The sequence below is a fragment of the Cannabis sativa genome, chromosome 2 (assembly GCF_029168945.1).
Source record: "Cannabis sativa cultivar Pink pepper isolate KNU-18-1 chromosome 2, ASM2916894v1, whole genome shotgun sequence".
Lineage (NCBI taxonomy): Eukaryota > Viridiplantae > Streptophyta > Magnoliopsida > Rosales > Cannabaceae > Cannabis > Cannabis sativa.
In genome coordinates, this window is record NC_083602.1 from 29,767,438 (window position 1) to 29,794,973 (window position 27,536).

The window sequence follows — 27,536 nt, forward strand, 5'->3', positions numbered from 1 at the left end:
CTAATGAAATTAGTCGGTTTGGTCCGGTTTAAATTTTACATTCATTTTTTATAGTTTAGTGAATTGTAATAATGAGACAAATATATATAAATTGAATTCAAAGTTCAAATCAACTATTATAAGAAACATATTAGTTTGAACATTATATTTAAAATAATTAATTGGGTTAGTGATGAGGTTAATTGCTTAATTCGGATTGATTAGACGGTTTGATATTATTTTCAACTCATCTAGTATAAAAATTAAGCAGGTTATATTTTGGTCGGATTTTTCAGTTCGTAATTTTCGACAAATTATCTTAATTTAGTTTAAATAGGTTATTCAGGTTTACAAAAAATTCATTTAAAACCCTAAATCAAACACGTATCAATCATTTTTTTTTTTCATGTAACTACATTTTTTTTAAATATCACAACAGACAAGGACATGTCTATGAGATTATGATGTTGTTGGGTGTGATTTAATTGAAGGAAGTTACAAGTACCTTAAATATATGCACGACATAAGTAACATATATATTAAAATAAAAGAAATTTAATGATCATTAGTTTTTTGTTTTGAAGTAATTTACGATATAGCAGTGTAATGTATATATATATATATTATATTATATATTATAACAGTGTAATATATTTTTAATATGCAATAAATAAAGTTAGATATATTCAACAAGAAATGTACGCTTATTTTTAAAAAAGGACTTTGTGATATAAGTTTAATTTTCAATTATAAATAAATATTTAAGTATATTTTTTAGCGTTAATAATACTTAAGTTATATTTTTAAAACTACACATGACCATTAAATGTTTAGTTATTATTCACGTGTCATTTTTTTATTGATATATTTAAACTATTCTCTTAACAAATAAAAACTTTAATGACTTGAACCAATCAGGGTATTATTATCGTGAAAAATTAAACTTCGGTATTTATTTATAACTGAGAGTTAAATTTAATTATTTATACCGCAAATTACTCTTTTTAAAATGAAGTCTATTACAACTTTTAATCAAATCTCCTAGCTCTAAAAAAAAAAAAAAAAAAAAAAAAAAAAAAAAAAAGAAAAAGAAATGTGATTCTTATGCCCGACTTTCAAAATAGTACATATATTATATATTGTTATAAGCACCTTTGGTTTTGATTTCATTCAATCTTATACATTTTTGATTGGTACTTTATATCAACTGCATATTATTAAGTATTTTTCATATACTTCAGCAATAAAAATAGTATTTTTTGTACTTGACGCTGGTAAATATAACAGTTAAATATCATTTATTTAATATTCAATGTAGAAGAATTGAAGGAAGAAAATATATTAGGGTAATTTATTGCTGTTTTGTATTATTATTCTTATATAAAAATAAAAATTTCCATTAAAAAAAAAACTAATTGTAGATTACAAAAGCACTACATAGTACATAGTCAACTAAAAAGCTTTAAAATTAATATCTCAATAAATAAATATATAAAACTAGATCATACCGACATGCGTGCAAATCTCCACAATTTCTGTTATATAATTAGTATCATTAACAAAATAATTTTTTTTAGTTAATAAACCAACAGAAAAAATAAACTGAATAATAAATAAAAGGTAGAAGGGGTAGAGCAAGGGCATTATTGTCAATTAAAGAACTTGTCCCTTTTGAGGAATCTCCGACAAATTGCCCCATAAAAAAGATGAGTTCACTGTAAACACGTCTGAAAATACAATTTTTATTTTTGTGAAATTAAAAAAGTAAAAATAAAAAGAAAAGAAATAAATTTAAAAAAGAAAAATCTTTAACAAGATCCGGAGGCAGAAATTTGGATTCATTGGGCGCAAAAACAATTAAGCCCACCACGTTTTCGCCGTTAGTTAACGCCGTCAACCTCCCAGCACCGTCACCTAATACCTTTCTACGTTTGACGATACGGTGGAAACCACGCGTTACAAAAATTAAAAAGAAAATAAAAATAAAGTGTTTTAGAGAAAAAGACTCTATATTCTTAAAATTAATTAAAGTATTTAATTAACTATGATATCGTTTACCTAATAATCCTAGATTAGTACTAACGTGTTATTGTGACACTAAAACTTATAATAGACAAATGTGACGCATGATTAGTTAATTTATTTTTGTATGAAAGAAAAAAACATGTTATTTTCAAGATCGTATCATATTAGTTGGGCCATTTATATAAATATATCTCACATACTCTAAAAAAAGACTTGTGATTTTTAATAATTAACACATTGAAAGGTCTTTCATACTTATAAATTTTCTGTTGTTATATATTATATGGTAAAATGTTTGATATCTTAGATAAACCATCTCAACCATATGATTTTTATTTTTAAAGTTGCTCTACCACAAAATTTAAATGTATAAATACATACATACTCAAGAAAGTCTATTAAGTTTTTTTTTCCGATAAAGGAAGTCTTTTTTTATAACAAAAATGAAAGTCTATTAATTAATTATAATTAATCCTAAAATTTTGTCTAGTTTAACCTAGTACCTAAGTACTTAGTTTAATAAAAATTAAGAATCAAAAACTTTGTCGTAAGTGACAAAAAATTGCATATTATTATTTGAAAATAAAAGGGTATTATGTTGGGTTCACCTAATTCAGCATAATCCAAATACTAAACTACTACAAAAATGGTGAAATTACTCTTTTCTCAAAAAAAAAAAAATGGTATCTTTACGAATGGAATATGTTAATGGAAAAAAAACTGAAATAAAAAAGTCAAAAAATTGAAGGAATTTTTTTTATTTTTTTTTTCTTTTCGATTGGACGGCGTTTGAAACCGAAGGAAGCGCTCTATATATATCCAAAACCCAAACAGAGGAGCATATAAAACAAAAAAGAGGTCGAAAACTGTTTTGGAGAACCTCAACTTGAGAAGGTAAAGAAAGAAAAAAAAGAACATATTTTAAGAGAGAGAGAGGGGCTTAGATAGATTCAAGAGAGAGAAAGAAGAGAAGGGTGTCGGAGATCTTGTCAGATCGGAACCGGAGCTGCAAGCAAAGCCTCTCACATTCTAGCTGTTGGTGTTGAATTTGCAATGTGGGTCTTTATCTCTTTCGTTTTCTCTCCAATCAGTTTGAATTTTCTGCTTGTTACTGCTTTGTTTCGAGACCTGTGTACTTTTGTGTGTGTGGTTTCTCAAATGGGGTTTTCTGTTTTTCCAATGTGTTTTGTGAATCAGCTTTTCTGGGTTTCCTTCTTCTTCTTCTTCCTCTTAATATTTAATGGAGCTGACCGAGTTTTCTTATTTTGTTGTTTGCTGAGATATTTGAGTTATTTCTGCTCTCAACTCTCAGCTTTGAGCTTTGATTTTAATTTTTACTTCATATGTAAAATAAAAATGAAATATTAACCAGTAGGAAAGATTTGGTTTTTGGTTTTTTTTTTTTTTTTTTTTTTTAATAAAATAAAATAAAATAATAGTTGAAGCCCTTTGATTTTGGTTTTATTTGATGGGCCAATCAACTGTATTTTTGCTCTTGTTGATTTCTCTTTTGTAGATTAAGACCCTGCTTTCCTCTCACACTCACACCCAAAAACAAGGGGAAAATGAACTGTTTGAAGTTTGCAGTTGCAGGCCATCTTTTCTTGTTGCTTTTGATAAAACTTTCATTAGAAAGTTCTAATGTTGTATTCTTGCAAATTTTATTCAAGCCTTTATTTTGCTGGTTATATTTTTCTACTTCAATATATTGTTAAGTTTGTTTTGCCTTATTGGTTCTAGTCAACATGATTACATAGGTAGGTGAATAGTGGTTACGCCTTTCCTAGGACACCCAGTTTGATTTTTGGCTTCATTTTGAGATTTTATTCTGAGTTCCAGGTGATCATCTTACTCGTCGGTGTTGTTGATTATACAAGTTTATATTTGTTGTATATGTTATATGCGTGCGTATTCTTTTGAATATTTCCTTATTTTGTGTTGGGAAATTTGGACAACAATTTACCATGCTAAATTCTATACCTATTTTTAATTATTGGAGCTCAAACGCTGTGTTATCCCAGATCTGTACTACTCCTTTAAGTTTGGTGGGGTTTATAGAATTATACAAACTTTTGTATTGCATCTTTGGTCAGATTTGAGAGTCCATCATATTTTTAAATGAAAAGTACGGCAAACAGGTTTCAAGAATGTGTGCTGGCTTTTTACAATTTCTTCTATCTACATGTCTACTTGTTTCCCTCTTGCTATATATATATATATTATTTTATTTAATGTTCATTTTGGTTCTTTTTTCCATTTTCTGGTGATTTTCAGTTTTTCATTTAAGTTCTCTGCAAAAATTCTTCTCAACATGAGATGCCTGCTTTATATGGTATTTCCTTCCTCCTGTTTCGTTTTGTTTTTCCAGAAAATGTCAAAATCACTAAATGGTTTTTGTAAAGTATGCATTGATAGGACAAAGCACATGAATATGAATGTTTAAATAATCCAATTTGGTGACTGAGGTATAATTTTCTTCATGAGGTTCTCACCTAAGTGTAACTGTAAATAAATTTTTTACAGTTGTGATTGATTGTCGTGAACAGTAATATAAATGATATAGATTTGATTGTCTTGAAAAGGGTTTTTTACGTACATAAATACTCAACTCTCTGTATCATTTATGTGCAGTGTCATGGGCAGGGAACTTTCAGGTTTGGATATGGAGAAGAAGCCAAATGGTATTTCTCATGATAGAGTTCATGCTGCTCCGACAACATCGGACGACAGCTCTGAAGCGAAGGACTACGAAGTAAAGGAATGTACTGAAGAGAATTCGGTTATTGAGAAACATCAAGAGGAGCAAGCTGTTCTAGGAGTTAAAAGCATAAATCTTGATGAGGGCCTGTCCGAGGCCAAAAACGAGAAATCTGCAGCTCAGAAGTCTAGCTCTCCTCCTTCAAAATCACCCGTTGGCAATGGACGTACGAAGTGCACTGTTCCTCATCCTTTTGCTCTGGCAACTGGAAAGCGTGGTTCTTCCGCAAAAACTGTTGGAACTGAAACTGCAGCAGCATATGGTAACAGTGTGCTATCTCCTAACTCAACAAGGAATATACAGGTGACATTTGGCTTCCTTGCTATTTAACTTTTATCATTCTAAATTGTATATTTATTTGTTTGTTTAAAGGGAAGAAAAGAAAGAAAGAAAGAGGGAAAGAGATTGTAAATAATGGTGTTATGTTATTCTTAGTCGAAAATAACATTAATTGCTTAACACTTTTGCTGTTGTTTCCAGCCAAGTTCTCCTTTAACATCAAGGAAGTTATGGCAATCTGAAAACAGGAAGCATGCTGATGAAGAAGACAATTGGTCTGTTGCTTCCTCGTATCCTTTGTTTGCTATACTTTTGAGTATAATTTTGTTTTTTTAGAGATAAATAATGAAATTATTCGGATTTATTACATGGTGCTTGGCTTCCAGCACTTGAATTCTCTCATTTTCTGCTTTTAAAAGTAAAATATATGATAGAGATTTTCTCCAACCTTTCCCCATTCTGGAACATCCTTAACTAAACATAGTACTGCTGCATCTGTTCGAACACTCAAATCCAGGGTTACTGTTGGACAAGCTCCAACTTTTCGATGCTCTCAACGTGCAGAGAAGCGAAAGGAGGTAAGAATTTTTACATATAAGAAAAAAGAATATTATGCATTCTTAGTTTGAAGTTGTTTTTGCTGAACTGTTGTGTAATTATATCTGAACATAGCTTTTGTCTCAATGCAATGGCCTTTATTTAGTTTTACACAAAATTGGAAGAAAAACACCAAGCTATGGAAGCAGAGAGAAGCCAGTTTGAAGCAAGGACCAGGGTACATCCACCGGCTCTTATTTTTTTCGTATAAAAGTTGTTTTAAATTCAACATTTTTGTATGCAGACTTAGTTCCTTTTGTTGCAATTAAACATTAGCCTGCTTTCGATTAATTCTTAATGATGGTTTAATTTGTATAACGATTTCAGGAAGAGCAAGAAGAAGCACTCAGACAGCTTAGGAGGAACTTGGTGATCAAAGCAAATCCAGTACCTAACTTTTACTATGAGGGCCCTCCGCCCAAGGCAGAGCTCAAGAAGGTACTCTATCGAAATTTCTTCTGGGATTATCCTTATGACTTTCAAAGCAACATTTCCACCTAATATTTCTGAAACTGTAAAATAAAGTCTTAAACCATAAAATAATTTGAGTAATATTTAATTGTCTAATACTTTGAGCTTTGTAATATCAAACCTGACGGTTTACATATGAGTGCAGCTGCCATTGACCCGGCCTAAGTCGCCCAAGCTGAACAAAACTAACCGGAGAAAGAGCTGTGGTGATGCAATCGTTGCTTCACACGAGGAAAAGGAAAGGTCTGCTCGGATGCAACGTCACAGCATCGGAAGTAACAAAGAAGGCACCGCCTCCTCCATTACTCCCAAAAGTAAGGCTGCGATCAGTAGACGGAGCAGTAGTGACTCCAACGGTACCTGGAAAGTCAAAGACCGATACAAACAGGAAAATGATGATACGAAGACAGCTCCTTCTAAGATTGCCGACCAGGCGAATGTAGACATCGCGGTTCATTCATGAACTTGTAGGTTTTTATCTTCTAATTCATGCGAGGAAGAATATAAGAAAAAGGAAAAACAAAAGAAAAGAAAAAAGGTCTTGAATTTGCCTAGTTATCTTATTATGGATTCTGAATGAAAATAGCTTTATTTTCACGTTAAATGACTATTTCATGTGATTTTGTGTTGTGAATTGTATATGTTTTGTAATCGACATTGGCACTAGTACATATGTTGTCATATATAAGAAGAGTCGTCCATTTTAGTATGGACCAAAAATGTAATCTTTCATCTAATCTTCATGTTAGGAGGAGAACTTGTTTGCTTACTATTCTGCTTCATTTACTTAGTGTTCATCCATTAAAGTTTTCAGGATATTTCCATTATTATTATGAATGCTTTATAGAACAATATTCGATATTACAATTTATGATTTGTAACTTGAGAATTGAGATAACATGGTCTTTCCTTGTGTTTGTCATATAGCATTCTCTACCAGATTCAACTATTCAAGGCAGAACTGTTGAACAAGAAAGGGCCCAATGACATGGGCTTTCGCCCATTATCCAAATTCAGTTCATGTCAAGACTTTTTTTTTTGATAAACACGCGTTCAAGATTTAGAGGCATGAATTCATATTATTGTAAAATCTAACACTATCACATGCATGCTCACACTTTAGCAGTCCCATTAACTATTGAGTAACTATGTTAAAAGCAACCTTTGGAAGTTTCAACTCACAATGAGTTTTATTGGAATGAATTATGAATAATAAAATATCTATGTAAAACAAATTGGTAACCGTTCATATTCTAACCAATTGCTTTCTCTTGTTCAAGAAAGAGATAGACATAAGAGGACTAGAACCCTGGCAAATTTGACCATGGACCTATCTCTAGTGACTTTATCAATCATAATGGGTTTACCTAAGGTGCCAACAAGAGCACTAAGGTAGTTTCTACCACAATATTACAAACCTAGACCATTAAAACGAACCTAAATAGGAACAATCTGACCATTTTTACAGTGTCCAAATCAGTTGTCTAGGGACGAAGCACCATCGACTTTTTTATCAAAGTGGATTACACCTGTTTCCGAAACCAAATCACGAGTAGCTTCATCGCGGAAGTTAACTAGAGTGAACCCAGAGTGCATTCACACTATACGATCAATTCCCAGACTATCCCAAACTCATTTAATGAAACCTTCGAATACACGAAATGGGAGATTGGCCCTTAGAACAACACAAATGATCAAGGTTTGCCAAAAAGAAGCTTCGGTTTCCACTTCATCAATGTCAATCTTAGTAATTAATTAATCCCCCTCTTTGATAGGTTCCATGAAAGTCAATTTAGTAGAAGGAGTTTGTACCTGATTATTTTTGAATTTGCCCCAAATATCTTTAGCAGAACTTTGGTAATGAACCTTCTCTACCTCTTCCACCCAAGATCGAGAACTAGCAGGAGGAGAGGGACCTACAGGTAGATCACTCGCCGGAACCCTTAAATTCGCAATCGGGTCGTCATTCGAGTCATGAAATTCCTCGCCCAAACTCGCAATCTCGATGTCATCCTCATTTACAGGCAGCTCCTCTTCATTCACTTCCTTCCCAGCAGAAGTTGATGCCGTTGTAAAGTCCTTTTTTGGCAAGTTAAATGCCAAAATATTTTTTACTTTATGGTAAGATTTATTTGCATTCATAACCGATTTTCTTACCTTGTTTATTCGGTTTTTATTGCTCTTTTCTTTGTTAGGAAAGATGCATTTTTCAGCTGAACTTTTCTTGTATGGAAACTTCTTGTAAGAGAAGCAATTCTCTTATGGAAAGTTGGCTGGAAACTTTGATTATTGTCTTTTTCCTTATTAAATTTGATTGTGCCTTGATACAATTAGAATATACAAACTGTTTATGGCAGGAATCAAGACTCAATACAAGATCAGACTCGTTTATGGGAAGTTTCCTTTTCTGGTCTAATTTGCTGCGTCAGATTTCGGTTTTGATGTTGCAGATCATGTTTATCTTAGGAAAGTTTTGTACAGCTGTAGATTCGATCTTGTGGCTGTCTCTAGGGTTTCTATGTTCTATAAATAGAACCTAGACAGCAACCATTCGAATCAACTCTTCTAGTATTCATTTTTAGTGTTTTATATATCAGTTCTTACTTTATCTTAGAGTTTGTTACAAACTTGAAAAAGCTTTGTATGGTCTGAAACAAGCTCCTCTTGCATGGTATGAAAGGTTAACTCAATTTTTAATTTCTCTTGATTATCAAAGAAGTAGTGTGGATAAAACTCTTTTCATCAAGCATATAAAATCTGATTTTATCATTGCTCAAATCTATGTTGATGATATAGTTTTTGGTTCTACATCTAACCATGAAGTGCAAGTGTTGTTGATCAAATAAAAAATGAGTTTGAAATGAGCATGGTTGGTGAGCTTACTTTCTTTTTGAGTCTTCAAGTCAGACAAATGGAAGGAGGTACATTTGTATCACAAAGTAAGTATGCTAAGAACCTTGTCAAAAAGTTTGGCCTTGAGTCGGCTAAACAGGTAAGTACTCCTATGAGCACCACTTTGAAATTAACAAAAGATGAGAATGGAGTGAAAGTTGACACTACTCTTTATCGTAGTATGATTGGTAGTCTATTGTATTTGACTGCTAGTCGTCCTGACATTAGTTATAGTGTGGGAGTTTGTGCTAGATATCAAAGTAATCTTATGGAATCTCATGTATCTACTGTAAAAATAATTATTCGATATGTTAATAGTACTCTCGATTTTGGAATATGGTACTCTAAAGATACTAATTCTAACTTAGCTTGTTTTAGTGATGCAGATTGGGCAAGCAATGCTGATGATCGAAAAAGTACAAGTGGAGGTTGTTTCTTTCTAGGAAACAATTTGGTTTCTTGGCACAGTAAGAAATAAAATTCTATTTCCTTGTCCACAGCGTGGCTGAGTACATTGCTGCTGGTAGTTGTTGTACTCAACTGTTATGGTTGAAACAAATGTTGATTGACTATGGATTTGAATTGGGTGTTTAAACTATTTTTTGTGATAACACTAGTGCCATAAATATTTCCGAAAATCCTGTTCAACATTCTAGAACAAAACACATTGATATAAGGCATCTCTTTACCAGGGAACTTGTTGAAAATAAATCTTTGTAATTAGAATATGTTGATACTGAGAAATAATTAGCTGATATTTTCACCAAGGCCCTAGACTCAAGTCGCTTTGACTCCCTTAGAAAATCTTTAGGAGTATGCATTGTCCAATCTCTCTTGTTCTTGTTTTTGTACAATATTATTGAGTTAGTCTTTGCTTGCACCTAATCATCTTTCATTCTAATTTGACAAATTATGTATATGATTATGGATTATAATTAGTTAGGATCTCATTCTTATCATACTTTGGAGGTTGATTTAAAAGATTCATATTACTTTTTTATGTGTGATTGGGGTTATATGAAGTTCTTATACAGAGTTGAGCGTGTCTTGTTTCAGTTACTTGTCAGGCCTCTTGCTGGAATAGAGCTACCCATACTGAGGTGTGAAAGCCATCTTTTGAGTAAGTTGGAACTTTGTAATTAAGAGTTATGAAGAGGATGCACTATAATAGAAAAGGGCTACCTTCAGTATGGTGTGATAGCATCCAGTTGCAGAATCAAATTGAAAAAGGCGAAAATGAAAAATCTTGCTAAGGACAATGATCCTATTTTCACTGCACACACTTATGTCTGACAAGTGTGTACAAGTTTGTAAGTCTCCTCTACTAAAAAAAAAATCTTGGTTCACATTATTTGTAACATGCATATCTTTTTCCTCAACATCTGCTAAGTTTGGTTTGTTCTTGAGATATTGATTTGTTATTCTCTTTTGAAAGCATAACATGTATATTTGTCATTGATTATGAATTTTGATTAGTTGTTTGCTTTAGAATACTTTATATCTATTGTGCATATTTTATTTTGTATTTATTTCGAATTTTCAAAAATAAAAAAAAAATAAAAATAAAACAAAGAGGGAGGCGTTGGTGACTTGGCTTGTGGGCTAAGAAAATTTTGTGTTTTTTTTTTTTTGTAAGCATCAACATCTTCTCAAAATTGATTTATCTTGATAAGTTACCTTTTAAAAATTGATATCTTATTCATTGTGTTTTGTCCTTGATCTTGAAGGATTTTCTTAAATTGGCTATTTTTGAAAAGTATCTTAGTTATCCTAGTTTCCTTTTATTTTTTTAAAAAATATGATTTTGGAAAAAGAATGGAGCGGTTTCCTTTGTGTTCGTGGGCTAGTAGTTTCTTTTTAAATTTTAAGTTGGTTTCCTCTTTTGATTCTCTCTCACATGATTATATAAATCAAGTTCTTTTGTCATTTATTTTCATAACCTACCTGATTCCTATTCCTTTGTGTTTCTGCTTCTTTGTTCTTCTTTCAGATTACCTTGGCTAAGACAAAGAACCTAGGGCAACCAAAAAGGGTGGAAGAATCTGATGCTAGCCCCTCGAATGCTCCTCCTGCTGCTCCAATTTCGCTGCCTGCTGCTGCAACTGCACCGAACCCAGGAGATTCATCGCTTCCTCAGCGTGAATCTCAAGCCGAAACGAATTCCCAAGCAAGTTGTAAGGAAATCTGTGCGTCCCCACAAATTTTGCACTTCATCGTCTTCTTCGTCGAAGGGGTCTCCATCTTGTCCTACTGCATCTCCTCATGCTACTTCAAGTAAGGGAGTTGCAGCCTCAACTCTAACAGGCCCTTCCACTCGCACTCGTGCCCAGCAGGCGTCTCTCGGAAAGGAACTTTGATCTAAACGAAGCCATGACAGACCCATTCATTCTGCCAAGAAGCTGAAAATGAATCCCCCTTCGGCTTCTTTGAGTTCTGAAGAAGAAGAACCTATGGAGGTCTCCTCTGATGACTCTGAGACAAAATCCGTGTTTATCCCATCTGAAAAAGAACTCCCAGAAGATTTTGGAGTCTCCTCTGACAGTGAAGAAACTGAACTCGAACCCAAGCCTCCTTTGACCAAATCTGCTCCAGCACCTCCTCGTGCATCTTCAGCAGCCAAAGCTTCTACTGCTGCCAAAGGCAAGCAGCCTATGAAGAGTTCATCTCCTGGTAATATTTCTCCATCTCAAGCCATCAATTCCGGATTTTACTATCGTGATAATGAGCGTGATTGGAATATTTATGCTACCCAAAAGTTTGAAAGTGAAAGGAATTATGATTTGCATGCTCATAAGATGTATGGTATTGTTAAGTTTGTCCAATACCATCATTGGGAAAATACTCTTACTGGTTTTGAGGGATATATTGATGGAATTGTCAAAGAATTTTATGCTAACTTGTCTGAGGATTTTCTTTATGAGAATTCTGAATTCTTTCGTGAAGTTTATGTTAGAGGACATTGGTTTTCATTTGCTGAAAAATATATTTCCAAGGCTTTGCAACTACCAGGAGATGTGACAAATGCTATAATGTCCATGGATCGCCATCTAATGCTCACTGAACTCACTGGTGCATGGGTTGGGCGGAAATCTAGACAGAGTCTTCGAATTACACATATTACTTATGCTCATGCTTCTCTCATAAGGTTTGCACTTAGCAATTGGTTCCCAATTCCAACAAAACCGTGGTGTCTCAAGATGTGGCCTCATTTCTCTTTCGTATCACCTCGGAAGCATACATCAACTTGGCTTCCTATATCTTGGATCAGATTATGTCATTTCGAAGAGGTAAAAAGCGAACTCATAAGCTTGTGTTTCCTAACTTAATCTATAAAATTTTGTCCTCTCAGAAAGATGTGGCCTACTCTCATGAAATACTTGAGCCTCCCCTTACTGGCACCATATTCCATCCCTCGGAGTATTTTGATGGAGCTTTTCCCAAGCGTCCTAAAGCTGGTACTACTGTTGCTGTTGGCGCAAGCACGAGTTCTGCTCATGCAGATGTCCAAGAGGTCAAGCATGAGGTCCATCTAGTGAACAATCATCTTGCTTCCATGGAGGAGGTTCAGCAAGAGATGTCCAAGCAGCTATCCTCTTTGATCAAGCTCTATGGGGCATAAGTTTCTCTGTCTTTTTTATGTTTTATGTTTTTGTTGGACATATTTCTATATTTTTTTTATCTTTGGCCCTTAGATAAACAGAAAGGGGGAGTAATCATTTGTTTTTAACTGCTTGTTCTAGGAGGAGTTGTGTTTGGTACTTGTGATCTTTTGGATTAAAAGTTAGCTTGTTATTTTGTTTTTTTGGTTTTCAATTGTGTTTCTCAAGGGGAGTTGTTATTTGCTCTTGCTAACTTTGATTTGCAGGTACTTCTTTGTTAAAAAAATATTTTGTTCATCTAAAGTGCCAAAGGGGGAGATTGTAACGTCCTTTTTTGGCAAGTTAGATGCCAAAATATTTTTTACTTTATGGTAAGATTTATTTGCATTCATAACCGATTTTCTTACCTTGTTTATTCAGTTTTTATTGCTCTTTTCTTTGTTAGGAAAGATGCATTTTTCAGCTGAACTTTTCTTGTATGGAAACTTCTTATAAGAGAAGCAATTCTCTTATGAAAAGTTGGCTTTTTAAAGGAAACTTTGATTATTGTCTTTTTCCTTATTAAATTGGATTGTGTCTTGATACAATCAGAATATACAAAATATTTATGGCAGGAATCAAGACTCAATACAAGATCAGACTCGTTTATGGCAAGTTTCCTTTTCAGGTCTGATTTTCTGTGTCAGATTCCGGTTCTGATGTTGCAGATCATATTTATCTAAGGAAAGTTTTGTACAGCTATAGATTCGATCTTGTGGCTGTCTCTAGGGTTTCTATGTTCTATAAATCGAACCTAGAGAGCAGCCATTTGAATCAACTCTTCTAGTATTCATTTTTTGCATTTTTCTTATTTGTGAGAAGAGAGCTTTTATTTTGTGAGAACCTAGTTGTTCATCTAGGTTCTAGTATTTTATATATCAGTTCTTACTCTGTCTTAGAGTTTGTTAGAACGACCTGACTGAACAAGAGAGTGGTCTTCGGGAGAAGACTTGTTGAAGCCTTACTTCGGGAGGAAGTAAGCACTCACACTTTAAAGACAAAGGGAGTTCGCGCTTGAAGGTGTTTGAGAAGTCAGATTCATAAAGTGCAATACAAAGGATTGCGACAATAATTTAGAGGGAGTCTAAACTTGTATAAATCAATTGTCTTTGTAATTGTTGATACTTTATTAATTGATTTCATTCTCTGGGCGTGGCCCCGTGGACTAGGAGTGTTCAAAAGAACACTGATACCACGTACAAATCTCTTGTGTCAAGTGATTTAATTTTCTGTAATTATTTTTATATTCTGTCTGTTCTATTTTGTCGCTGTAAAACTGGTCTCTGCAGTATCAGAATTCTATTTGCTTCTGCAGATGTATACAGTTTTATATTTCCATATATATTATTGACATTTGTAAAAACTCGGTTTTTCAGCCATGATGCCCACTGGATTTGACGAATTATCATCCTCAATCAGTCGAATAGGCTTTCAAATCACCCTCTTTTTCTTTGCCATGGAAGAGAGAGAGAGAGAGAGAGAGAGAGAGAGAGAGAGAGAGAGAGAGAGAGAGAGAGAGAGAGAGAGAGAGAGAGAGAGAGAGAGAGCAAGAGAGAGAGAGAACATGCACGCCGTTTCGGATCAATAATTTTTGTTGTTAGTATTTGGCGTCTATCATATATTTGTATGACAGACATTTTGGGTCACAATGTTAGTTCGTGCTCTAAGGATCGTGGTATGGTTTGGGTTAAGAAGACTAAGGTGGAACCAAAGAAGATGGAATCCAAAAATCCAAATTTGAACAAAAGCATAGAGTTTGATGATGTTGCTATTTTGACTGAGAAACTAGTTTCAGTTGGCACCTCGTCAAATCAAGTTGGGGCTAAGATAGTAATTTATAAATCTTCTTCTTATCAAGGCCATAGTCTAAAGGTCGGGGATGATTGGATCACTCCAAGGAGAGTTGGTAATAAGTGGTCTTTGGGAAAGGGACATACAACACCAACAAAAAATACTTATGATGCTATTCTTAAGCCTGTGTTTAAGAATATGGTTACTAATCCCCATAATTTGGATGGAGTGGTGCAACATCCTAAGTTGGAATGTTAGAGGGATGAATAAAGGCAATAAACAAAGGTTGATTCTGGACCTTTGTCGTTTGAATAATGTTGGGTTTGGTGCCCTCCTTGAAGCTAAGGTGAGGGGTGAGAATGTTCTGAACAAGATGCATCATAATTTTCCTAAATGGAATTATTACTCTAGCTCCATTCTTGATGGTCGAATTCTTTTAATTTGGCAAAGGAGTTTTGTGAAGGTTATTGTTCTCATGAAGGCAATCAATTGGTGCACTGTAAGTTGAAAGTTTCTAGTCTTGATTCTGAATTCTTTATTACTGTTGTGTATGGTAAGAATTCTATTAGTGAGAGGATGGAGCTTTGGTCCTTGCTTGCTGGAATAGGGCATTTGAATCACCCCTGGTTAATATTTGGTGATTTCAATGCCATGTTTCCCTTTGATGATCAGTTTGGGGGGTGGCAAGTGACTTCCAATGACATTTTTGATGCTCAATAGTGGCTGGCTATTGGTCAAGTTGATGAGTTGAAATCCTCGGTTCAAAGTATACGTGGTCTAATAACCATGATTCGAGAGCTCGTCTTTATTTAAATTTGGACAAGGTTTTCAAAAATGAGAACCGGTTGGATGTTTTCCTCAAATTTAAGCTATTTTCCTATGGGATGTTTGTTCAGATCATAGCTACTACCTTATCAAGTAGTTGAAGATTGGGAATATGGGCATCAAAACTTTTAAAATTTTCAATTATTGGATGGATCACAACCTTTTCAAGGATATTGTTATGCAAAGCTGGTCCAAGCCTCTTTCGGGTGGAGGTCTCAGATGTATAATTGGCAAGTTGAACCAATTGAAGCATGTCTTGAAGAAGTTTAGCGGGAAAGAGTTGGGGGATATATCTATGAAGTTTGTAGCAGCCAAAGACAATTTCATCAGGCTCAGAACAATTTAGCCAACAATCCAGCTAATTCCTCGTATCAATTTGAAGAGAAACATGCTCATCAAGATTTTTTGATTGCTAATCAACGATACGCTAGCTTTATTCAAAAAACTAGTAAGCTCTCCTGGCTTAAGTTTGGTGATGAAAAATTTGCCTTTTTTTCATGCTAGCACCAAGAAGAAACGAGTTGAGAATCGTATCATTACATTCATGGAACCGGGTGGTGGCTCACTATTTCAATCACTTTCGAAAGTTCATGGGAAAATAGAGTGCAGCTTCAAAAAGACTTGATTTTGATTATCTTAATCAGAGCCCTAAGTTGAATTTAACTCAACAATTGAGTCTTATTTGTCCCTTCAACAAAGATGATGTTAGAAGTGCTTTGTTCAACATCCATTTGACTAAAAGCCCGGGTCCATATGGATTTGGTGCAAAAATTTTCAAAGGTCTTTGGAATGAAATTGGAGAGGAGATTTCTTCTGCTATTTTAATTTTTTTTTCAGGAGGGTTCCGTTCCTAGAGAGATCAATAAAATGGTCATTATCTTAATCCCTAAAACTGATCTCCAACTACAGCAGTGGATTACATGCATATACATGTTGTAACACGTTATACAAATGTATCTTCAAGATATCTGCTCTAGATTGTCTGAGGTTCTACCTTCTTTAATTGATAGCACTCAAGGTGCTTTTGTCTTGAAACAGCTCCTTGCTCATAATGTCCTAAATTTTCAATATCTCCTCAAGGGTTATTCTATAAAGAATATCTCTTCTGGATGCCTTATGAAGATCGATCTAAGCAAGACTTACGATATTGTTGATTAGTTATTTGTTTCTAGTCTTCTTAATCGTCTCTATTTCCTCGCTAAATTCATTAATTGGACTTTAGTTTGTTTAAAGGGTATTTTCTATACCCTAATATTGAATGGCGAATTTCATGGGGAGTTCAAAGGTGAGAAAGGTCTTCGTCAAGGGGATCCTGTCTCACCCTTACTGTTTGTGCTAATTATGGATTATCTTACTAGATTACTACATCAAGCTTCTTGTAAAAAGGGTTTTGGTTTCCACCTTATGTGCAAGTCTTTGAGGTTAGTTAATCTCTATTTTACTGATGATCTGCTGATCTTTTGTAAGAGTAATATGAAGTCTCTCCAAATTGTTCAAGATGTTATTGATTGTTTTTGTGCCACTACTAGTTTAGCTATTAAAAAATCTAAATCTCATATTTACTTTGGTGGTATTAATCAAGCTTCATCTCAAGAATATTATTCAAATAGAGGAATGTAGCTTTCCTTTGAGATACCTTGGCGTTAACTTGAGACCTACTAAGTAGAGAGCTACCGATTGTGGAGGAGTTATTGATAAGATTCAGAAGAAACTCCATAATTGGGTTAGTAAAATTCTTTCGTTTGCTGACAGAGCTCAACTCATTCACTCAATTTTGTTAGGAATAAGAAACTACTGGATGGGTATATTTATCCTTTCTCATAAGGTAATTGCTGAGATTGATAAACTTTGTAAAAATTACCTTTGGGGTGCTAAAGGAAATCATAGTAAAGTTCGTCTTACTTCTTGGGAGCATGTTTGCTTACCCAAAAGTATGGTTGTCTTGGATTTAGAGAAGGAAGGAAGTGGAATATGGCTCTCATGGCTAAGTAAATTTGGACTCTCTCAACGAAATAAGTTTATCTTTGGGTGAGATAGAATAATGATGTCTACTTGAAGGAGTAGGATTTTTGGTGTCTTAAACTCAAAAGTGACTTTAGCTGGTATTTTAAAAAGCTACTTAAGCCGAGGAATTCCTTGGATCATCATTCCTTAATGGAGGCTAAGAGACAAGGGAAATTTAAGATAAAATATTTATATCTTTCTCTTATTGCTAGTGATATAGTGTCATATTGTTGTTCTATATGGCACAAGCTTAGTGTTCCTAAGTACTAGTTTATTGTTTGTTAAGGGATTAACAATCACTTGCTCACAAGGGACCATCTTGGAAGATTCGTGACCTTAGACTCTTGTTTTTGCTTAGTTTGTGCGACCTCTAATAAGACTCATCAGCATGTTTTATTTGATTGTGTTTACACAAAAAATAGTGATTCAGGATGTGCGGAATTTGTTTGGTCAATTTGTTTGGCCAGAGGAGATGGAGGCTTGGTGTAAGAAACCCATCAAAGATAATATTTAACTGCAAACAACAATACTATAAAGATATACTCTTGAATATATTTTTGGGAGCAAAGTTGATTTTTTTTTTTTTTAATAGGATGTTAGACAAAGTATAGTATTTATTGTTAGGCTAAATTGAAGGGTTACCATATTTTTTGCTATAGGTTCTATTTGATACAATTTGTTGTGTTGTATTGTAAAGTATTAGTGGCCAGCCTTTAAGTGTATTTTTGTTGTGGTATTTTCAACACGCAAGTATATGTATCATTAACAAGTAACAGACTCACAAAGAGTGAGGTCGATTCCACGAGGAATGTACTTAAGTACTTTAAAATTAAATTCGTACTTCTATTTGGTAAAATAAAATTAAGAAGGAAAATTAAAATAAGAAGACTAGCAGAAGTAGGAAGCAAATAAATAAATAAAGAAAATTAACAGTTAATAAAAATTAGGGCTTCGATTTTAATTGTATCTATTGACTATGGCTCAATATGATTATCTTCCTATTATCAATTTCTATGCAATAGCAGGTTTACTAAGGTAATTTATTGTCTTCTCAGATATATAAATCTCAATTACATGCAAATTTTCTACTCTCGTGATAAATTAAACATGCAACAGGCATTAAACACAGAAACCCTATAAGCTATCTAAACCATATAGGTACTCTCGTCCTCTATCGAAATTCAGTTCTATTTTACTATAGCATAATCGACACTCACTTCTCAGATCTCGCATGGAAATCATAAAACAGTTAATTGATGGCCAGACAATTAAAAGTAAGTAAGTACGAATGAAATAGAATACATAGAAACTTGGGGAATATAAATCATATTAAAACCATAAAATAAATGTCAAACAATATCCATCTAAACCCTAATCAAGTGTTTAGCTACTCATGTCATGGAAGCAAAATCACACATATTAACTTAAGAAAAGAGAGGAAAATAGAGAAGAAACTAATGTCATGAAAACCCTCTGAAGAATGCCTCCAGTATTGCAGTTGATCTCTGAAATTCGTACTCCGTCTTCTGCTGCTTATTTCCTTCTGAATTGCTCCCCAAAAACTATTGAAGTCCACTTCTTTTATAGCAAAAAAATGATAAAATAAAAAAAACACTGAAAAGAAAACATATTCTGCTTAGGATTAGAAAACCTATTCTGCTTAGAATTAGAAAGGGTAGTGAGTTTTCTGCTACGTTGACTGATAGTATTTTGACCATAACTCTCTCGATATTGTGCGAAATTGGACGACTCGAGATGTTCCGTAAAGATAAAAGAGAGATCTAGAACTTTTATTTTTTGACTTTTTCCAAAATCTAATCAGAACATAGTTGAATTCAGGCTTGAAGTTTCATATTTATTTTCTTGCACAATTTTCTCTATTTTATATGTAATCTTTTTGTGAGATTTTTTTTTTTTATCTTTTTTCCATCTTATTCCTTTGATATTTTCTAATATTCTTCTATTTTAAATGTGCAATAATAAAATATAAAAAAAAAACATAAAATTGCTCCAAACAAGAATAGAACTAAAATAAAAATACACTAAAAATTAATCTAAAAATAATACTAAAAACAACCTAACAATTTTTGCTCAATATTTTATACTTTTTTGATCTATATAATTCAACCCTAAGCTCTAGTTAAAATACTATAAAAGGAACACGATGCTCTCATCTCATCCACTTTGTCAACTTGACTATTCAACCTACCAAATCTAGTTTTCATTCTCTGACAACTAGTAGATGAGAGATACCTTCTATAGTGATTCAAACCCTCCTTCATTATTCATCATATTCAAACCTTGAGTGATAGAGTGTCATGCCCACACATAGCAAGTCAAGTACCCAATCATAGCGAGTAAGACGGTGGTCACCAAACCCCCGAAGGAGAGAAAGAGATCCAGGCTCAGATCTTGATAATACTCTGCGACAGGAAGGAGCAAGGATTAGAAACCTGAGAGGAAGGAATCATAATATTTCGCTGCAACCAATATAAAGTTTTCTTAAACTCTTATGTGTTTAATTTCATTGTTTTAGAGATATTCATATTAATGATGTTAATTCAACATACTTGTTTATAAATCTAGATCCTGGTAAAATATTCCCAACACATACTACACTTGATCTAGATATCATGGTGTTGAGATTAATTAAAATGTACTTTTTGTTTTATATTAGTGCAAGTGTGAGTTTGTTGGGTTTTGTGTCCTTAATAAAACTCATTTCAATATGATCAGATTTACTAATTAATATAAGATCAGAAATCGCTTTTATGTTGCATGATTCACATGATTTATTTCATAATTATGTTTAATGTATACATTCTATTAAGTCAAGAACATATATAAATATATATATTTATTCATGATTATAGTGTCATCAGCACAGTGGAATATAATTGTGATTATATGTTCAAAAGTTTAATTTTCATGATTTATCAGTTCACTGGATTTAGACTAACATAATAATCGGCGATAATGTATAAAGTTTTATGTCCTTTCTAGGGCATTGACAAAGTTTACCAGTATCGGATGTATAGAGTATACATTAGAAGGGACCGATATTGATCTTTGATAAGATATCATAAACTTAATGTTTTATCTTTCTAAGTCAATATCACTGGTTGATCTTAGGTCTATAGATCTTAATCATGATATGATTAGGTTCAGCTTAGTTGTATTATTTATGTTCTTCAAGTTGTTCGTGGAAGCTAACCAATAGTTCTGGCGAATATTTACATCTTGGGAACATGGTAGTTCAATTGAGTGGAAGCGCTGATTATAAATATAGAATCTATAACTTCTATAAGTATTTAGAAGTAAAATAATAATTTCCTTCGAGCTTGGCTGAATAGAGATAAATGATTGAGATCTCATTTCAGTTTTTATATTAGTTTACTGAAATATTATTGGGCTTTTTTCATAAATGTACAACAAAAATAACATAATTATAAAAAATGTGCAAAAAATTATTATTTTAAAAATTTATACATTTTGAAAACTTATTACATGAAACCATACATTTTAATCATTAAATAAAAAAACTATGTTTATTAAAACTCAAAATAAACAATTTCGTAAAATTAATTAAACAATTTTATAAAAATAAACAAGTTAAATATTTTTTTGATTGAAAAATAAATGTTTATTATCTATTTTAGTATGAATTATTATAATTTAATAATTTTTTTTAATAAAATACAATATCAAAATTATAAACATTAATGTATATAAATATAAATCAATACTTAAAATTACTAAAAATAAACATGACACATAGAGTGATATAATAAACATATGTGAATATTATTATTTTTTTTATTAAATTAGTATGTTTAATAAAGAGAAAACAAAATAAACGTATACATATAAAGTATTTTATATTATTAGTATGTTTATTATAATTGTAAATATAAAAATAGACATAGCCAATTTATATCATACTAAAATAAGTATATTTTCTTTCTATTTTTTCTATAGATTGATTATTTTCTAATGAGTTAGTGAACAAATTTTCTATTGAAGTATAATTTTTACATCAAAAAATAAATAAACAAACATAACTTTATAAACTCCAAAAATTATTTAATTAGAAAAAATAAACATGACACAATAAACAAAGAAAGAGATAAAGATAAACAATTTTTTATATATATTATTTATTTTATAAAAAATTACTAAAAAATAAACATAACACACATAGAGTGATATAATAAACCTATGTGAATATTATTATTTTGTTTATTAAATTAGTATATTTAATTAATAGAAAATAAATAAACACATATATAAAATATTTTATATTATTGGTATGCTTATTATAATTGTAAACATAAAAATAAACATAACCAATATTACCATATATATAATAATCAATAATTATTATTCAAAAAAAAAATATTACCATATATATATATATTATAAAAAAAATTGATTTTTTTTTTAATTATATATAAAAATGTCTGAGAAAATGGTAATAAGTTTTTTTTACACATATTTTATAATTAATTAAAATAATGTATACAAAATTGTAAAATACCCAATATTATTTATAGGTAGCTACGTGTTTTAAGGATAAAATACATCGAAGGGTAGAACGGTAAATTTGTCCCTTTTCGATGTAGATCATCTATAGAGGATCTTTGACTATTAGGATTGTAACAATGGATAATCATAACGTATCTATATCGTGGTACATATAGAGCATTATATATAATTGAGAGTGTTATTCAATTCCAAATCTACAGTGGCACAAGGCGGAATTAATAAGTAGTAAATTCTAGATCTACTTATTGGAAGCTCAGCTATATAGGCCCATGGTTCCCTCACTAGTTGAGATAATACTGCTTGCAAACTCAGTTAATTGATTTTAATTAATCAATAATAATTCTAAAATTAGACAATGTCTTATTTATGAATTTTCACTAAGCAAGGGCTTAATTGTGAAAAAAAGAGGTTTTAGGGTCTATTTGTTAATTAAGAGACTTTGTATGGTCTAATTAATAAATAATATAAATGTCAATTTTATTTGATAATTAATTATAATTATTAAATAAATAGTTGTTGGAATTAATTTTAACACGATCTTAGATCTACTCACAAGTATGTTGATTTAACAACCTAAATATGAACTTCTAAAACGATAAACAAAACACATAAAAGTTAAGAATAACTTACAGTGATGGCAACGGAATTAAGTGTCTCCTTCCACTCAGATCTCTAACCCTTGATTCCTGTCTGTAGCAGAGTATAATCAAGATCTGAGCCCGAATATCCTTCAGTTGGATGTGATCCTTCACAGTCTTCCAAACTATGATTGAGGTGTCTGTGGGTACTTCTCTCTCACAAGGATTTCGAAATTTCTCTATTCTTTTCTCTCTTATTTTCGTGGTTTATCAAGCATACAAGAGAAAAGAACAAGGGCTGCTATATAAAGTGAGAAGGGAGAGCACAACTTTCGAAATAAGCAGTTTCATCTTTTACTGTGTAATTGATTAACTGCCTTATTTAGTGTGATCCACCACTTTCCTATTTTTGCTAGGCTTTGATTAGCAATTACATGGTAATTAAAATTGAAAATAATAATTGGGAAACATGCAAGCATGTGGCCGGCCCATGGTGTGTATGGGCCTCACATGGATTTTTCCAGTTTCCTCAATTTTATTTATATTTCTCCAAAAATGCCATTTTTCCAATTCTAATCATTTAAATGCTAAAACTAATTATTTAATAATTAAAATAGACTATTAAATAATATTGTCATTTAATATATAATTATTAATTAGACATATAAAGTCTCTTAATTAATAATTAAACCTAGAAACCCTTTTATTTACAATTTCATCCTTAAACTGTGAGAATTCACAAATTAGACATAGTCTAACTTTTAGAATTATAATTGATCAATTATAAATCAATTATAGAGTCTTACAAACAGTATAGTTTCAACTAGAATGGGGACCATGGATCTATATGCTGAGCTTCCAATAAGTTGAACCGATTTACCAAGTAAATCCCTAACTTATTAATTTCTTGTTGAATCCACTCTTAGAACTTGGAATTGCACTCTCAGACTTATATAGAGCATATTATATGTTTCACGATATCAATATGCTATCTCATTTAACCATTGTTATAATCTTAATGTGATTAAAAGATCCTCTATATAGATGATTTACATCGGGATGGGACCAATTTACCGTTTACACCCCTCAATGTATTTTGCCCCTTTGAACACTTAGTTACCTGTAAATGATGTTTTAGTGATCTAATATATAGTCACTGGAACAAGAGCTCATCCATTTACTTCTATTTAACTAAGCTCGAAGGGAATCATCACTTGACTTCTATACACCAGTAGAAGCTATAGATTCCATATTTATGTTCAGCACTCCCACTCAGTTATGCTATCATGTTCCCAAAATATACGTATCACCCTGACCCAAAAGTAGGCTTAACTAATAAATCAAAGAACATGAATAGCACTCCTGAGATTGAGCCTAAGCATATCAGGATTTAGATTCTCTTAATCTAAGATCAACTTTTGATATTGACTTGAAAAGATATAACGGTAAGTTTATAATATCTTATCTAAGTTCAATATCGGTCCAGTCCAATGTATACTCCATACATTCGAAACTAGTATACTTTACCAATGTCCTGGAAAGAACATAACACTTACCCCAAGTGTAAGTATACTTTATCGATGATTATCACATCAGTGTAAATCCAAAACACTGATGAACAGGGACCAAATCTTTTGAATCATATAATCACAATCACATTCCACTGTATTGACAATACTGTAATTGTGAATAACTATATGTTCTGGATTTAACTGATTTTGTGCATATATCAAATATATATATATTAAACCATAAACATGTAACATACATGTAATCATAAATCACTTCAAAATTCTAAATTGATAACTAATCAGATTGTAATGGGTTTTATTTAGGGCATAAAACCCAACAAACTCCCACTTGCACTAACATAAAACAAGTTGTGCATTACAATCAATCTTTTGCCTCGATCCTCTGATCAAGTGTAGTATATTTGAATCCACCCATATTTCTGGAACCAGGTTCATAAAACTTATGAAACCTCCTTAACTATATGCTTTACTCATCAAGGGATACTGAAATCCTTACTGCCTATTTAAGTACATCTGAACAAACAGAAGATATATCTCTCAAATTTTAAAATTTGGAATTGAGATAATGCAGTGTAGAATTTTCTTCAGTAAAACAACTTTCTGGTAATTTCGAATTTACAAAGTTATATCTTCTCTGATGGAGCTTGAATTATTATAGATGGGTTTTTACACTCTTCTACAATAATTCCTCCACCCCCAGAGTAACCACCATCTCAAATTCTTAATGAGTTGGTGTGGATATTAGGATCATTAATGCATAGTTCCTTAATATCTAACATATAGGTCACTTTCATAAATCTTTCTTGATTGTCCCCTAATGTTCCCCATTTGATTACATCTCAGATGGCTCCCACTCAATAGTAGATGTCTGGTTAGAAACTTTTAACCTTTTACTATTGCTTTAAGGGATATCTCGTTGTTACTTATTATCTTAGTCTGAAACTGTAAGTTTCTCTAAGACTAGGTCAACAACATAGCAGTCTAGTATTTGAAGTGTAGAATACTTGCTAGAGATTAAGCAATCAAATCAAGATACCATAAAATGTTATGAGGATTAGAAATCTTGACTCAAGTCATTCGAATAGACTATGCAAGAATTCTTCTATTTTATTCTCATAATTCTGATAAGTTATTTCTATCCATGTGAATGGTTAGATTTGTTTTATCAGAGGTGTTCATAAGTTCCTATCACAAATATCAACCAAACGAAGATGGGTAAAGAATTTTAATATTCTCCCACTCAACTAAGGTAATGTGATACATTATCAAAGAACTTTAATGGTATCATTAACTATTACAACAGTAAATCTAAACTGGAACATATAATCAAGATCAAGGATTTATTCTGATAATAGCTAATTTATTATATTATTTCCATGTTTAAGATTATGTGTCACAAAGGGTACTGTGGAATAAAGTCCACCCTAAGTTTATAGAGATTATGATCCACCCCTAAAGGTTGTAAAGATCATGATTCCCTAAGTGTGATAGAGAATCTGTGGAGTTGAATATAATCCAGAGTTCATTAGATATAAAAGATCGTTGAACTGCATATTATTCTTAACTTTTCTCCACCCCTATCAGATCAAAAGATCTTTTTATTAAACAAATTCTCAATAATTGTTTTAGAATTAACAATTATTCATAAACATAGAAATAATTTCTAGTGTTTATGTAGTAATAACTCTATAAGGAGTTTAAGTAACCATAGAATTTGTATCAATAATAAAAACACATACACATACAAACATAATAAATATAACAATAAGATAAAGTACTGAAACTCAACTCATAAATTGCAATATATTTTATTATAAACCAAAAATTGTTTGCAATATTATGAGAACCAAACAGGGAATAAAATCCCAAACTTGAAATCCAAATTGTTTGAAAAATTAAAAAATTAATTCAAAAAAATTTAAATGAGCTTCTTTTTTATCATAGACGACCTCCATCCATCATCCAGCTTTCAGATCCAACTCGCTAAGACAGCATCCGAGTTTAAGAAGCTTGAGCTATAAGAAGAATAATAAACAAGGTTAGTAGTCCAGAATTAATAATCCAAAAGGATAATAATTCACTAAAACACATCAGTTTATAAAGAAATACCTTGTTTCTTTGCAAGAAGCTTAGGACATTGGGATTTCCAATGGCCTTTCTCATAAGTAAAGAGAAACACTTTCCTTTTGGTGTATCACCAGAAGCTCCAGCCTTTTTTTTCTTAGCTGCTTTCGCAGCTTGAGCTCGCTTCTTGGCATTTTTCCACTTCTTCTTATTATTGGATTTGGAAGTAGAAGCAACAAGTGCCTCAGGATTACTCGTCTTATTACCATTTTCAGAATTCTGAGGTTTATTCCCTCTTTTCTTGGGACCTCCAATCAAATTTTCATATGTCTGAAGGTCGTTGACTAACGTATGAAAGTCTTGTTCCTTCTTATTCATGACATAATTTGATGTATAGGGCGGAAAGTCTGGAGTCAGACTATTCAAGATGAGACTCACTTGAGTAGTCTGATCCATTTCAGCACCATGATTCTGGGCTTCTTGGAAATAACTAGCCATCTGGAGAAGGTGATCACGCACATTCTGATGGGGTTCCATCCGTGCGTTGATGAATTTCTTAGTCGCGTCAAAGCCAAACTGGATAGATGCCATACCGAATAGCTCAGTTAACTGCGTCATGATTTCTGCAGCCGTGACAGTGTTTGCAAACCTTGTTTTCAAGGTATCAACCATGCTAGAAAGCATGAAGTAACGAGCTTTATTGTTAGCATTCTGCCAACGCTCGAACTTCTCTTTAACAGCTTTGGTTGCATTGTCAGCTGGCTGCTCAGGAGACGGCTCAGTCAACACAAACGAGGCACTTTTAGCTATGAGAGCAATATTAATGTTCTCTCTCCATTTTGGGAAGTTAGCTCCATTTAGCTTATTTTCAGTTAATAGTGACAACATGGGATTCGACATTGCAATTCAGGATACTACAAGATAATAAATAGAAATCAATTATGGTTTAACACAAAATCTTATTCAGAAATTATTAGCATATAGCAAGTAGGAATGACTAGAGAAAATACTAAAAATTACAACCCTAAATAATTTTCAAGGTTTTCAACAAACTGATATCAGTGTCCCGTTTAGGCGAGAGTCAAAGCTATCATCCATTGAATAGAGTTGTCAGCTCATCTAAAATGACAAACATTCTAGCAACCTTTTATTCGATCGAAAGAGAATCCGACGTTGTCCCGTTTAGGCGAGAGTCAAGGTCATTCCTATTTCATGAGCTTCCACCATTGTTTCATACGTTTGTAAGTCTTATACAGTCGCGACCATTAGGGTAATCAATACTAATATAAAAAACTTACAAATATACTTATCTTTCGAGATCAAACGACGCTAACTTGCTAATGAACGTTCCTCCATTAGGGAGGATTACTCACTAAAACAATAGCTATGTAAAACCAATAATGGAGATCAAATATCTTAATAATAAAACTCATTATTTAAAATGTATTTTCTTCTATTATTTATTTATTTTAAATCTATATATATTTATTAAATTTTAAATTTAGAATAAAATTCTAAATAAAATTTAATTTAATATTTATAAAATTAAACTCAGATG

The 27,536-nt window shown here is 32.3% G+C and overlaps 1 protein-coding gene across 3 annotated transcripts; it reads left to right on the forward strand.

The window, feature by feature from the left end:
* Positions 1-2,634: 2,634 nt before the first annotated feature.
* On the forward strand, positions 2,635-6,878 carry LOC115718688 (protein WVD2-like 1). Of its 3 annotated transcripts, XM_061110433.1 has the most exons (8): positions 2,829-3,059; positions 4,279-4,336; positions 4,636-5,065; positions 5,243-5,331; positions 5,526-5,619; positions 5,745-5,816; positions 5,966-6,076; positions 6,255-6,878. In XM_061110433.1, exons 3-8 carry the CDS (start codon positions 4,640-4,642, stop codon positions 6,570-6,572), a joined length of 1,110 nt encoding a protein of 369 aa, XP_060966416.1. In that variant the 5' UTR covers positions 2,829-3,059; positions 4,279-4,336; positions 4,636-4,639; the 3' UTR covers positions 6,573-6,878. The 3 variants fall into 3 exon arrangements, with proteins under 3 accessions (XP_030503369.2, XP_060966416.1, XP_060966417.1); XM_030647509.2 differs by lacking the exon at positions 4,279-4,336 and having other exon boundaries at positions 2,635-3,059; XM_061110434.1 differs by lacking the exons at positions 2,829-3,059; positions 4,279-4,336 and adding an exon at positions 3,515-3,843.
* Positions 6,879-27,536: the final 20,658 nt, after the last annotated feature.

Excerpts from the sequence above, each read along its gene's own strand:
- LOC115718688 (XM_030647509.2), top strand. The coding sequence starts at position 4,640 with ATGGGCAGGGAACTTTCAGGTTTGGATATGGAGAAGAAGCCAAATGGT. Across the intron at positions 5,332-5,525 it reads AATTGGTCTGTTGCTTCCTC|TACTGCTGCATCTGTTCGAA; the intron begins GTATCCTTTGTT and ends AACTAAACATAG. Across the intron at positions 5,817-5,965 it reads AGTTTGAAGCAAGGACCAGG|GAAGAGCAAGAAGAAGCACT; the intron begins GTACATCCACCG and ends TAACGATTTCAG.